Below are 14405 nucleotides of genomic sequence, written 5' to 3' on the forward strand. Positions count from 1 at the left end.
GGGACAGCAATCACTTTCTCTCCTTGAATTTCACCTTACCCATTTTACTGTTCTCTTCAAGTTGCATACATAAAGGGTGAAATCGGGGCCCCACTGAAGCCAGTGAAAATTTTACCACTGACTTCACTTCAGCCAGTATTTTACTCAAGGTGTTTTGCATGTATAAAGGCTATACAAAAATACATTCTATTATAGAAAATTCTCACCACAGATGCATGCATTTGCTGTTCTGGCATACAGGAATAAAGTGAAATTACTATATAGAGAATCATGAAAAAACTCACTTCCCCAACCAGTGGTTGCTGTTGGGCAATAACGAAAGTAGAGGTCTGAAAGGAGAATGAAAAAGGAAGTGTCCTCAACCAAACAAAACTTACCATCTAAATTCTGAATGTGGATGTGACAACAAAGAAAGTGCTTCAGAATTAGAAGGAAGAGGAAAAATGAATTATGAATTCAAAAATACTTAAGTTGTGATTGCCCTTAGCTGACTGCACGTGCTCTGCATAGTGATTGAGGTAGGTTTACCCCCTTTTAGAAAGCTTTGTCTCTGTTTTCATTTCTGAATATGTTTTTGTTATATGACCTGTTGTTACTAGAAGGATTCAGTTCACATTTATTGCAAACCTAGCAAAATGAACATTTAAAAAAAAAAAAAAACCTGTAGTGAGGGATTTCTGTCACATTCTTATGTAATGAGCAATGAACTTTATATATATTTATTAACATTAATCTTTTGAGGCTGGTGGGTGTCCATCCTTTTCTCTGAAATAGAAAATAAAATGATTGAGATTTTTTCCTGTTTTGAAAAATGCAATATTGAAGTTGGGAGGCTGCAGTCAGATATTTATGCTAGAGATATTAAATAGGTTTTAAAGACAAAACCATAAATCATACAATACAGGAGAATGATGGACTTATTAGCAGATCATTAAATGACTTTTTTTTCCTGAGAGCCAAGCATATTTTTCATAACTTACAAGAAGTGTCTTGCCTTGCAGTAACACATATGTTTAACATTAAAAAAACCACAATATTTGACTATAGCATTGAGTTTCTAGTTATTAGGTTTACATTGCTTGGGAAATTGTGACAATATGGTTATTAATATCAGTAGATGTATGACTGGATAACAAGATCATATTTATGAAAAACAATCTCTTGTCAGTTAACCATTTTGCAGACGTAGCATTTCCTCTTTCTTTAATAATATCACACATGCTGATGTGTATAGGGCCACAGCTTAGGAACAGAGAGAAATTGATCTCTTGACCCAAAATCAATGAAACCATCGACGTCATTCTTACTGGTCAAAATTACTTGACTGTTGTTTCATAATTAATGAAAAACAGAGAGGATTGTGAAAACGTGATCATTTTCTAGTGTTGTGTTACTTAAAAGGGTTTCAGAGTTGCAGCCGTGTTAGTCTGTATCTGCAAAAAGAACAGGAGTACTTGTGGCACCTTAGAGACTAACGAATTTATTTGAGCTTAAGCTTTCCTGGGCTACAGCCCACTTCATTGGATGCATAGAATGGAACACACCGAAAGTAGATATTTATACATACAGAGAACATGAAAAGGTGGGAGTAGCCGTACCAACTGTAAGAGGCCAATCAATTGAGATGAGCTATCATCAGCAGGAGAGAGAAAAAAACCTTTGAAGTGATAATCGAGATGACCTATAGAAGGTGTGAGGATATTTTAACATATTTTAACATGAGGAAATAGATTCAATTAGTGTAACGAGCCAACCATTCCCAGTCTCTGTTCAAACTTAAGTTAATTGTTTCTAATTTGCATATTAATTCAAGTTCAACAGTCTCTCTTTGGAGTCTGTTTTTCAAGTTTTTTTGTTGCAAAATTGCCACCTTCAGGTCTGTCACTGAGTGGTTAGAGACTGAAGTGTTCTCCCACTGGTTTTTGATTCCTGATGTCAGATTTGTGTCCATTTATTCTTTTGTGTAGAGACTGTCTGGTTTGGCCAATGTATATGGCAGAGGGGCATTGCTGGCACATGATGGCATGTATCACATTGGTAGATGTGCAGGTGCTATCTCAATTGCTCATCTCAATTGATTGGCCTCTTACAGTTGGTACGGCTACTCCCACCTTTTCATGTTCTCTGTATATATAAATATCTTCTTTCTGTGTGTTCCATTCTATGCATCCGATGAAGTAGGCTGTAGCCCATGAAAGCTTATGCTCAAATAAATTCGTTAGTCTCTAAGGTGCCACAAGTACTCCTGTTCTTTTTAAAAGGGTTTGTTTTATTTTTGTAGTATCACTAATATCATAATCTAGTATCACTTCAATATGTGAAGACTCTATGAAGTTAAAGGTTGGAAGAGCAAGCCAACATATGACAGATATTTCTTAATGCATTATGGGAAGGTACTCAGATACTATGATCATGAATGTGGTTTGAGAACCTGAATAGAATAAAATGGTCCATTAGGGCCAGGGGTATCTAGAAGCCTCATGTTGGGACTGGACGGTTTGCTGTCGGTCCCAGGATCAGGGGATTGCAGAGATGCCAGTAGTCACCATTGCTTCCCTTATCCTGCTCTGGTCCTGTACCAAATACAGGTAGACTTGGCCCATTGTGTTCAATACGAGATGAAGACTCTCAGGACCTCACCGGATATTACCCTACAACAGAATTTTGATGAATGAAATTACTACTATTCCTCACCAACACTTCTCAGTCTATTTTTTATTCTTAGACATAATAGCTTCAGGTCCCCTGGATCCTTTATGGGGAACCAATGTTGCTTTGCATAGCCTCTTGTCAGTCTCTTTTTGACTGCATTTGTTTTACAGAATAACTATTGATTCAGGTGTGTTTGACTGAATCTGTTTGAATATACTGCTGATTCAAGATTCCTGTAGAGTTGTCTAAATAAATGTGTAAGGCATATTTGTCTTTCTCATGTGAATAATTGCTAAAATATAAAACTGGGCTATAGTTATTTGTTAAATGCAATGGAGAGTTAATATTGTTATCAGAAAACATGTGCAAAAATATTTTACTTACACTTCTTGGATCCTACTGGTCTGGTGTCAACCTACACCTGCTGTTGACCCTGTAAGCATTAGACACTTTAAAAAAAGATAACACAAATTATTCACCATTAATACTTTAAAATTAGTCACTATTAAAACCCTAATCATTTGCTGAGAGGATCCAAATTAGTGAACTTTGCAAGATCAAACAAAACTGAAGATATTTGTCCAAATTAAAGTGGAAACATGCATCCAGAATATACTAAATGAACATGTGTGCTCCTGTAATAATAATTTTATTATCTTCAACTTGCAGGCTAGAGTTTTAATTATGACCCTTTTATATCAGTGGAAACCATGTATGTGGGATTAAAAACCTATTTCTTTAACTAGTCTAGTTAAAGACTCTGGTTTGATACATTCTATGCTACAACTTTTATAAAAACCAGAGAACACTTCTAATAACACTTTTCTAATTTCATGGTTCAGTGCACAGTCAGTAAAGATTTAAATAATTCAGAAAGAAAGCCTATTCTGTTTCTTTATTAGAAGTTTGAGTCAGGCAAATTCTTTGACATTTAATAGGTTTTTAACCCTTTTAATAACTTCTTATAATGAAATTTATTGGAGGTTGTTTTAAATAAAGGGTTATTGTATTAAACTGAATAGAAGTCAGTAGGTGTTTTGTTTTGTTTTTGTAATGATTGGTTTTGAGTCCTTGGCCCTGTGTGACTCAAAGGATATTAAAGAATAAAGTAGAAAGGAATGTTAATAGTCACAAAATTGTGTACCAAGAAATATAGAAACTGTATATTGTCATTATATTATTGTGCTATAAATTTTTTCAATCAAATTTTGAGTATTTTTTAAAATTGTTTTAAAGGAGCTTACAGTCACTTACCAAGTCAGTGCTACATAAGGCAGCCTAACATGGCTTTATTTTTTTTTTAACAGAATGATTTTAGAAGGTTTTAAGTAGCAAACTTAATAGCAGATTCTTTTTCTTATGCTTCCCTTGTCTAGGGTTCATTTTACTTTCAAGGTTTCTGTTTTTAATTTTTAAAGGATTATTGAATGATTTCCCTAATAAAATACAAATTTTGAATGATACTTTCATTGTAGCCCATGATATATAAGATGCACTACAGTATGACACTGAGGTATTCATATATATATATATATGACGCTTCTGGTGTTAATCTGTGCTTTGCATCCAGCATTTATAATGGTGTTAAATATATTAAAAAAGTGTTTTTAATGTATGGGGGGGGGGCGCACACAGAGACTTGCTATGTGAAAGGGGTCACCAGTACAAAAGTTTGAGAACCACTGTTTTAAAATGTTTGGATCTCTTTTAAATTTGTATTTCTGGATTTCTGGGGTGTATAATTGGAGTATTTTGGATAATTACAAAACACATGAGATGTTTTTACCCTACGTTATTGATATTTTCTCTGAAGTTCATCTCCCTCTCGTTGTTGCCAGTTCTCTCAATTTTATCATGAGTCTTGTGAGATTTTCTGTTTTTCTTAAGCCTCAGCTTCTGGAGTGTTATGTAATTATGTGAGAATCTCAGTTTTCATGACCTGAAAAATCTATGGGTGCTAGGCCATGACAATTAACATGTCTTCGTGTCTTGCATGGGTAGCCAGGCTTAAATCAGAAAACCAATGTTATGTCTCAGATCCAGGAATGGTTTGATGGATACTGTCCCAGTCATTGCATCAGATAAGAATATCAGGATAATACACCGAGATGGTCTCCCAGTTAGACATTTCCGTGTTGCAGTCATATTGGGTGTGTTCACGTTCATTTTAAAGACACGGGAGGAAGGATGATGTGTTCTTTAAGGCACCTGAGTTCTATTTTCTCCAGTTACTTTGGGCAAGTAATTAGAAGTATATTTTCAACCAGCATGAAACTGAACTTCTCAGTTTTTGTGCCTTCTTTGCACCTATAATATGAATTTTAGGTGCAAACCTCAGTAGTTGCATCTCTGACTACTTATTTGAACTTGCAATCAGGTACTTACAGGTGCAGCTACTCACATTTGCGCCTATAATTGAAATGCAAGCACAAAAATGCAGAAGATGTGTCCCAGTTTCCTCGTCTGTAAAAGCATGATGAGATCCTTGGGTGGAAAGTGATATAGAAATGCCAAGTACCATCATTATTAGATCATCAGAGAGTTCATTGAGGATGTCAAATAAGACTATCCTTATTTTCTGTAACATCCAAATTTCTAATATTCTGATATCTGAAACTTTGTTCTCCAAGTTGGAATTTAGCTATCAGACTGCCTTGCCTCATCATTTTATTCAGCAGAGAGTGTTCAGCAACGTAGCCCTCTGCAGCCTGCATACTGAATGAGGGTCCAAGACAGATTCACTTTGGTGACTTTTGTAAATCTTTATTTGGAAGAAACCTAAGGAACATGAGTTTCTGTTTTCAAAGTAGCCTGTGGTTGCGTTAGATGTACATGTAATGCTTACAAAGAATGGGAAATGTGCTTTCTGCACAATTATTACTGTCTGCAGGGCCGGCTCTAGACACCAGCATTCCAAGCATGTGCTTGGGGCAGCACTTTTCAAGGGGCAGCATTTTGGCCCTTTGGGGGCAGCACTTTTCAAGGGGTGGCACTCCGGCTTTTTATTTTATTTTATTTTATTTTATTGCTTGGGGCAGCAAAAAACCTGGAGCCGGCCCTGACGGGGAGGGCCGGAGGAAGTAACCTTTGAGGGGGCAGAGGAACCGCTCCCCCCCCCCCAGCTCACCTCTGCTCCACTGCCGCCTGCTCCCCCGAGCGCACTGCCGCTCCGCTTCTCCCCCCTCCCTCCCAGGCTTGCCGCGCGAATCAGCTGTTTTGCGGCAAGCCTGGGAGAGATGGGGGAGAAGCAGAGCAGTGGCGGCGCGCTCAGGGGAGCAGGCGGAGTGTAGGTGAGCTGCAGCGGTGGGGGGCGCGGGGAGGGTCGCAGGAAGTAACTCTTGGGGGGGGCAGAGAAACCGCTCCCCCCCCCCCAGCTCACCTCCACCTCCTCCCCCAAGTGTGCCGCAGCCTGGGAGGGAAGGGTAGGAGGGGAAATGTGGCGCGCCTGGGGGAGGAGGCGGGGCCGGGGATTTGGGGAAGGGGTTGGAATGGGGCAGGGAAGGGACGGAGTTGGGGCGGGGCTGGGGGGGTGCGGGAAATTTTTTTTGCTTGGGGCAGCAAAAAACTTGGAGCTGGCCCTGACTGTCTGTACAGAGCCATAGTGTTTCAGATAAGAGGCCAACGTCCCTGCCCCAAGGAGCAAAGTGCACATATATAGCTTCCATAGATAAATACGGAAGACTCAGTGGAACTCTACCAGGTAACAGTATATTGAGCCAGTAGTGATATTTTGACTTTTTTTAGGGTTAAAGATGTGGGCCCATTCCTGGGTCTATGGCATTTTCTTCCAGCCAATGTAAAACCTAAGTGGTGGGAAAGTTTTTCAGGACTGTGACATCAGAAAGTGACTGCAACTTCTTTTTGTATTGTAGAGGGCCAGCAAACCAGGACAAAAATGGCCAGAATGGGCACATGACTGGGGCAGTCCTGGGAATGCACTGATTCAGTGTATCCACTCTGTGACTTCTGTGGGTGGGGCTTCAAATAGCCCAGACTGCAGTCTGCAGCTGCATTCCCCTGGGTAGAACCATCCAGCCTTTTACTCTGCCCTTTTCAGGCAACACCACTTGTCTTCTCTTGCGAGGGGACAGCTGGGGCAGGGAAGAGTAATTTCCACCAGCACGGGCTTAGTTTTTGAGCACCCAGCACAATGAGACCACAATACTGATTGGGGCCTTTGGGCATGACTGCAATATAGATCGAGCTGTTCAGAACATTTGGGTCAAGTCACTGCTCTGGAATGAAAAACTGCTCTGAATCAGGCAGAGTAGGGGTTTGAACCTGAGTCTCCCACATCCTAGGCCAGTATCCAGTCTGACACCTGCACATGTAGACACATACCTTCCTTGGGTTTTGTTTTCATTCCAATACTGTACAAAAACAAATTTCAAAATCTTGAAAGTTGCTGCAGAATAGAATTGTGGCCCTTTGGTCAGCCCTGAATGTAAATATTTGCTGCTGCTGCTACTTGGTTGCATTTAACTGCGTACTTGTAAGGAATTTCAGGTGGGCCTGAGTATGTTGCATTGCTTAGAAAGCTTAAGCTTTCCCATCAGTGGTATAAAGAAAAGTGACATTCTCTACTGTTCACGTTTGTTGTGAATTGCTTTCCATAGAGTAGTTCCATGATTATTTTAAAATTAGTTTTAATGTGGTGTAAGTGCCTGCTTTTATCAAAATCCAAGTATACAGAATGTATTTATGGACAGGCTGCTCCCATCTCCATGGATCGTCCCATTGTATCCACTGTGGAGTGCATGAGGATTTGGGAAGCCCATGCAGGAAGTGGCAAGGGTGGGTGGGAGACAGGACAGAGGCAATGCCAAGAGATCCACAGCTACATAGAGTCTCCTGTTTGTATCCCCACTTTCCTGCAGAGGGGATGCATTAGGGCCACAGTCTTGGGAGAAGGATTCCTTCTCTCCATGCATTTACCCTCCACCCATTGTACTGTCTCAGGCTGGGCAGTGGTTAGAGGGTTTATTCCTTAGGGCTTGTTCTCACTACCAGCTAAATCGGTGCGGCAGCGGCATCAATTTAGTGGGTCTGGTGAAGACACAATAAGTTGATGGCAGAGCGCTCTCCTGTTGACTTCAGAACTCCTCCTCCTTGAGAGGCAGAAGCTGTCTCAACAGGAGAGTGTCGCCCATCGACATAGTGTGATGTAGACACCGCTGTAAGTCCATCTAAGCTATGTCGACATAAGTTATATAATTTGTGTAACTTAACTAGCGTAACTTAGATCGACTTACCTCATTAGTGTAGACAGGGCCTTAGTGTCTAAATTGGAATATAAATGCAAATTAAGAAGGTACTCTTCATGTTTCTTACTCATATTTCTGCAAAAGTAAGTGAAATACTGTAGCTGTTGTTAATGGAAACCTATATCCATATGTTTTAAAAATTCACAAGAAAAGTTGATTGCATCTGAAATCTAGAACATTATAGGTTGTAAATAGTTCTTGCTATGTGCAGAATGTATAAAGAGGTCTTAATAAACAGAGACACAAGGTGGGTGAGGTAATATCTTTGTTTGTGAAAGAGAGAAGCTTTTGAGGTACAAAGAACTCTTCTTCGGGTCTGGGAAAGGTAGTCACTGTAGGGAAAGATAGTCACAGCAAATACAAGCTGGAACAGATTGTTAAGCATAATGAGTTAACACATGTTGCAAGAGATCATTCAAGATGTAGTGGGCAATTAACACATCTGCAATCGTAGGACAAAGGAAGGTTAGCGGGTTAGAGGTTGTTGTAATAAGCCATAAATCCAGTGTCTTTACAAATCTATAATTTTTAATGTCTAGGAAAGTATTAATTTAAGCTCCTAGGCTCATCTTTTGAAGGTGTTGTGCAGGGTGAGAACGGATAGGTCAGAAATTGAGTTGATCTGTTTTTTTTTTTTTTTTTTGTCTTTCGTCATTTTTCTGTGTGAGTTCATTCCAGAGTGTAATGATTGCCTGGTTTCACCCATATAAATGTTGGGGTATTTGATGCTCTGAATGAGGTACACTACATGTTCTGATAGACAAATGTAAGACCCATGAATCTTGAAGGGTGTTGTGGAGCATGTTGATCCCTGTAGTAGTGGAGATATGTCTGCAGGTTTTGCATCTGTTGTTTTGGCAGGGTCTGGTGCCACTTTGGGTTGGTTTGTCCTGGTCTTTGGGGAGCTTGCTTCTGATGATCAGTGTGGCAAGATTGGGATGTTTTAATAACCAATCAGTTTTGATAGCCAATGATATGTTGTCAGTTAGAAATACATTTTAGATAAAAATAAACAACATGATATTATTATTAAATTTGTGTCCAGCTTTCACTGAGGCATATACTTGCACAGTCATTTGAAATATTGACAAAAATACTTGTTTAGGTTTTTTAATAGTGCATTTTATAATAGAGTATTTCTAATGAAAAATTTACTTATTTTACATTTACAGCTTCCTTTAATATGTGAAGCCAAAAGGGTCTATTTTTAGCACTGATCTGTAGTTTCCTTAGATTGTCTGAGAGGTACCCAAAAAATAGTGTACAAAGGGGTAGTGTAAGCTCTATTCACAGTTTAACTCCAGCAGTGTTTCTCAATGGCCCTGGGGATAGCACTCAACAATGTTCAGTGTCAAAAGATGACAGACAGGGGTAAATGGAAGGGCTTCAGAGATACCTCACTTTCCCTTGTTCTTGCTGCAACTGGCAAACTTCCAAGCCTTGCCTGCTAACACCACATAAAGCAGCAGCTGGTGAGTAACATTAGCAAATAAGGCCTCAGGGCTACCCATGTTCCAGTTCTCCATTCACCAACTGCTATTCAGTGAAACAGCTGGATCAGAAGAGATACAGCCAAGAAGTAGTTACTGTTTTATGTGTACAACTGTTTTGATATAGATTGTCTGCTAGAGGCAGAGATAATGATAGCTTTCAAGGCTAATATGTTTTACTAGGAGGGAAGCTGGTATTTGAAAAAAGGGAGCAGAAAGTCAGTAACAATCTTTAAAAATATAAATGTTTTTTTCAAGATTCAAGTTCTCAGTTGATGCTGTGCACTGGTTTTTTTCAATGGGTTAGTTATTGAATGAACTTGAATTATGGGTATTAATAAACCTTTTGTACTCCAGAGATATTAATTCATAAAGCAGTACCAAGACTGTATTAAGAGAGGTCGCATTGTCAAAATCTATTTCAGATATATTTTAGGACAACAAATGAATTTAAAATAGCAAACATTCTCCATTCCAGGATATTTATTGGCGTGATTCACTCTCCAAAAAATACACCAAATAAATTCCCAAGCCTATAAATAACCTTTCAAAAAATCACTTATTCTGCCAATAATGAAAAAATGGCAACGATCATACTTGGTTTTTTTCCCCCCAGTTCTAGTTCTACTTCTAATTCCTTGTTGTAAAAGGATCTCCCAGACTGGTATACTATCAGGAGAGAGAGAGAGAATGCACATACACACACAAGTGCAAGGGTGGGGGGAAGAGAGAGGTGGGTTATAAATCTAAAGTAATAATCATTGGGTGACATGCTACAAAAGGCTATCAGTAAAATAACTACAGTTATATTAGTAGATTGGACTGTTATCACTTTTTCCCTAACGCAATGATACTAATACATTGGTAATTTTTGTCAAATTCCACCAGATATATATGGCATGCTTTAATGATACCGACTAAGATAACTATATCCATTTCATTTTCAGCTTTGAATTGCCACTTCAACTTTAAATCACCCCCCCTCAAAACATCTAACTGTATAAACTGAGCTACTCTCTGTAGTTGTCTTATCTCAAGCTATGAGTTTGAGTACATTGGATAAGCATTATGGGATATCCTTTATAGTATCCGTGTACAGTACATTTGACCTCTGGATAAGTAAAGAGCTTCATCCTCCAATGCTTTTCATTCTAATCCTTGCAGAGACTGAATTCATTGCTTGAATTAAAAATGAGTCTCATTAATGCTAAAAAGCAGTGACCCAAATAGCAAAATGGATAAATTTGTCAACCTTGCAGCTTTAGCACTTCAGGTTCATATGTGACTGTTGCAGCAAATCAGTTCATTAGTCAATTAATCCACCTATTGATAGAGCCCTAGGTCTGTTTTCTGAATCTTAAAAATTAACATGTCTTGGGCAGTTTTAGGCAAGGTAAAACTGGACTTAGTACTAGAAGTTCAACTCCCTAGAATTTGGGGCAAGTATGGATCTGGATCCAAACTTGGCAGCTCAAACTCATCTCCATAAGATAGACAAGAACCCTCTTGAACTTTGATTCAAGATTCTGACATCTCTGTTTTGTATTATTATATTTCTTAAACTCATTTTTGACAGATGCAAAGGACAGTTAACAAAAGGCCATATCCTTCAGTCCCAATGCAGGAAAAACTCTCAGTAGAGTCAATGGGAGCTTTGCCTGTCCAAGGGCTGAAAAGAGCCTGCATGTTTTAGCCCAAAATAAACAGTGTTATGCAAAAGTTGGCTGTATAGTTATTTTGTGTATTCCTTACGCCTCATATGTTTGAATTAAAAACTCCCAGTTCTCTTAAATATGAAATATCCTGTAGATCAGCAGGGATTCCTTTTAAGGCCAAAGGGAACTTGGACATGATGGCATGATGATGGAAAATTATTGCTTTCCAATTTTCCTTTTGTAGATGCAAGATTTACGGAACGCAGAAGGAGCTCAATATAGTTCCCACCCTCAGATGGCAGCCATGAGACCAAGGGTTCAACCTGCAGAAATTAGGCAGCCAGGAATGATGCAGCATGGTCAGCTGACTACCATTAACCAGTCACAGCTCAGTGCTCAGCTTGGTTTGAATATGGGTGGAAACAATGTTCCCCATAACTCTCCATCTCCACCTGGAAGCAAGTCTGCAACTCCCTCACCATCCAGTTCAGTCCATGAAGATGAAGGGGATGATACCTCTAAGGTATGGTTAGGCACTAGAAATAACAAATGGTGGCTGGTTTTAGGACTAGCTAAATGAATCAGTCTCTCTAAGTGTTATTTGGCATATGTGTACCTGAATTATGAAGGCTATAATTTATAAGTTGCTGTCATCCAAATGAGACATGTCAGGGAGGTACATACTGTAGCATGTGGTATTTTTACAACAAGCATAAAGGGGCTAACTGATGTGAATAAAGGATTGGCTTTTACCTTAAACCTATCTTCTAGACTCCAATCAGCCCTGAAAGCAACATGAGTGAACAACATCACACTTCTCTGAATGAGGAAAATGGAAGGTCTGCATAGTGAACTAAAGAGTAAAGGAGAATATTTCTTACAGGAGTTTAATATAAAGATTGAATTTTCTCTCATGTGTACAAAGTGTGTTTGTTCCAGATCAAGACTCAAGTTATTGCTAAGGAAGCATGGGATCGTGTGTACAGTTTGCTAGTGTTTGGCACTTGGCCGCAGGATGAATAAATAGAAGAACTAAATATTGCAACCAGAACAGAAGAATAGGAAAATATCTTCTAATACTGTTTAAATTCACTTCTTGGAAAGGTTATATAGACATCATGCTTTTACATTGTATGTAGCACTGGTGCTTCATGATGATACGTTTAACACCCATTAGTGTCACTACAAACATAATAAAACATAATAATATAATCATTTGGATAGCATTTTTGTGCAAAAATCTCAAAGTGCTTTGCAAAAGTGGGTGAGTATTATCTCCATTTTGCAGACAGGAAAACTGAGGAACAAAAAGGTTGTGATTTGCCACAAGATCACACAAGAGCTAGGAGCAGAGTCCGGATAAGAACTGAGGTCTTCTGACTCCCAGCTCTGTGTTCTAATCACTAGAGAATGTTAATGGGCCTGTTATGTGGTAGCAGTAATAGTTGTGAGCATTGCCAGTTCTTCTGGGAAAAAAAGTTGGAATTCATTGCAAAGATGTAGGAGGAAGGTCAAACAGAGGCAAAGTGAGTCACCAAGGAATATAATTCAGTCAAGAGTTGTACGTCTGATTTGTTTTTGAGTTATATTTATGTTTTTCATGCCTCAAGCTGTAAAATAATCCTGTAATTGGCAAAATATATTTCACTGTGTTCTGAATAAATTCTGATTACAATTATTATTTCAGAACTTTCCCTTGATTTCACAAACTTAGTTCTTGAATGTGTTATACTTTTTAATGTTGTGAGGAACTGCTCAAGGAAGATAGTATCTAGGAGCTCAATTCTGTAATGTAACATCCCATCTTTTTATTCCAGTCCTTGTTCCTACTGAATCTTTCAATAAAATAATGGCATATTTGTGATACATTTTTTCATAACAACACATTATCATAGAATATCAGGGTTGGAAGGGACCTCAGGAGGTCATCTAGTCCAATCCCCTGCTCAAAGCAGGACCAATCCCCAACTAAATCATCCCAGACAGGGCTTTGTCAAGTCTGGCCTTAAAAACCTCTAAGGAAGGAGATTCCACCACCTCCCTAGGTAACCCATTCCAGTGCTGCACCACCCTCCTAGTGAAAAAGATTTTTCCTAATATCCAACCTAAACCTCCCCCACTGCAACTTGAGACCTTGTTACTCCTTGTTCTGTCATCTGGTGCCACTGAGAACAGTCTAGACTCTAGATCCATCCTCTTTGGAGCCCCCTTTCAGGTAGTTGAAAGCAGCTATCAACCCCCCCCCCCCCCATTCTTCTCTTCTGCAGACTAAATAATCCCAGTTCCCTCAGCCTCTCCTCATAAGTCATGTGCTCCAGCCCTCTAATCATCACTGGACTCTTTCCAATTTTTCCACATCCTTCCTGTTATGTGGGGCCCAAAACTGGACACAGTACTCCAGATGAGACCTCACCAATGTCAAATAGAGGGAATGATCACGTCCCTTGATCTGCTGGCAGTGCCCCTACTTATACAACCCAAAATGCCGTTAGCCTTCTTGACAACAAGGGCACACTGTCGACTCATATCCAGCTTCTCGTCCACTGTAACCCCTAGGTCCATTTCTGCAGAACCGATGTCTACCCATTCGGCCCCTAGTCTGTAACAGCACCTGGGATTCTTTTGTCCTAAGTGCAGGACTCTGAACTTATCCTTGTTGAACCTCATCAGATTTCTTTTGGCCCAATCCTCTAATTTGTCTAGGTCCCTCTGTATCCTATCACTACCCTCCAGCGTATCTACCACTCCTCCCAGTTTAGTGTCATCTGCAAACTTGCTGAGGGTGCAGTCCACGCCATCCTCCAGATCATTAATGAAGATGTTGAACAAAACTGGCCCCAGGACCGACCCTTGGGGCACTCTGCTTGATACTGGCTGCCAACTAGACATGGAGCCATTGATCACTACCTGTTGAGCCCGACGATCTAGCCAGCTTTCTATCCACATTATAGTCCATTCATCCAGCCCATACTTCTTTAACTTGCTGGCAAGAATACTGTGGGAGACCGTATCAAAAGCTTTGCTAAAGTCAAGGAATAACACATCCATTGCTTTCCCCTCATCCACAGAGCCAGTTATCTCATCATAGAAGGCAATTAGGTTAGTCAGGCATGACTTGCCCTTGGTGAATCCATGCGGACTGTTCCTGATCACTTTCCTCTCCTCTAAGTGCTTCAGAATTGATTCCTTGAGGACCTGCTCCATGATTTTTCAAGGGACTGAGGTGAGGCTGACTGGCCTGTAGTTCCCCGGATCCTCCTTCTTCCCTTTTTTAAAGATGGGCACTATATCAGCCTTTTTCCAGTCATCTGGGACCGCCCCAGATCGCCATGAGTTTTCAAAGA

General features: G+C 39.7%; 1 protein-coding gene across 3 annotated transcripts in view; it reads left to right on the forward strand.

Moving 5' to 3' along the window:
• The window catches only part of TOX (thymocyte selection associated high mobility group box), a 265158-nt gene that overhangs the window by 185384 nt on the left and 65369 nt on the right, over positions 1–14405 (forward strand). For all 3 annotated transcript variants that reach the window (XM_054021071.1, XM_054021073.1, XM_054021072.1), the window contains exon 4: positions 11306–11584. In XM_054021071.1, the coding sequence (XP_053877046.1) occupies positions 11306–11584 (279 nt within the window). The remainder of the gene's footprint in view (positions 1–11305; positions 11585–14405) is intronic.

This window comes from Malaclemys terrapin, chromosome 2 (assembly GCF_027887155.1).
Source record: "Malaclemys terrapin pileata isolate rMalTer1 chromosome 2, rMalTer1.hap1, whole genome shotgun sequence".
NCBI lineage: Eukaryota > Metazoa > Chordata > Testudines > Emydidae > Malaclemys > Malaclemys terrapin.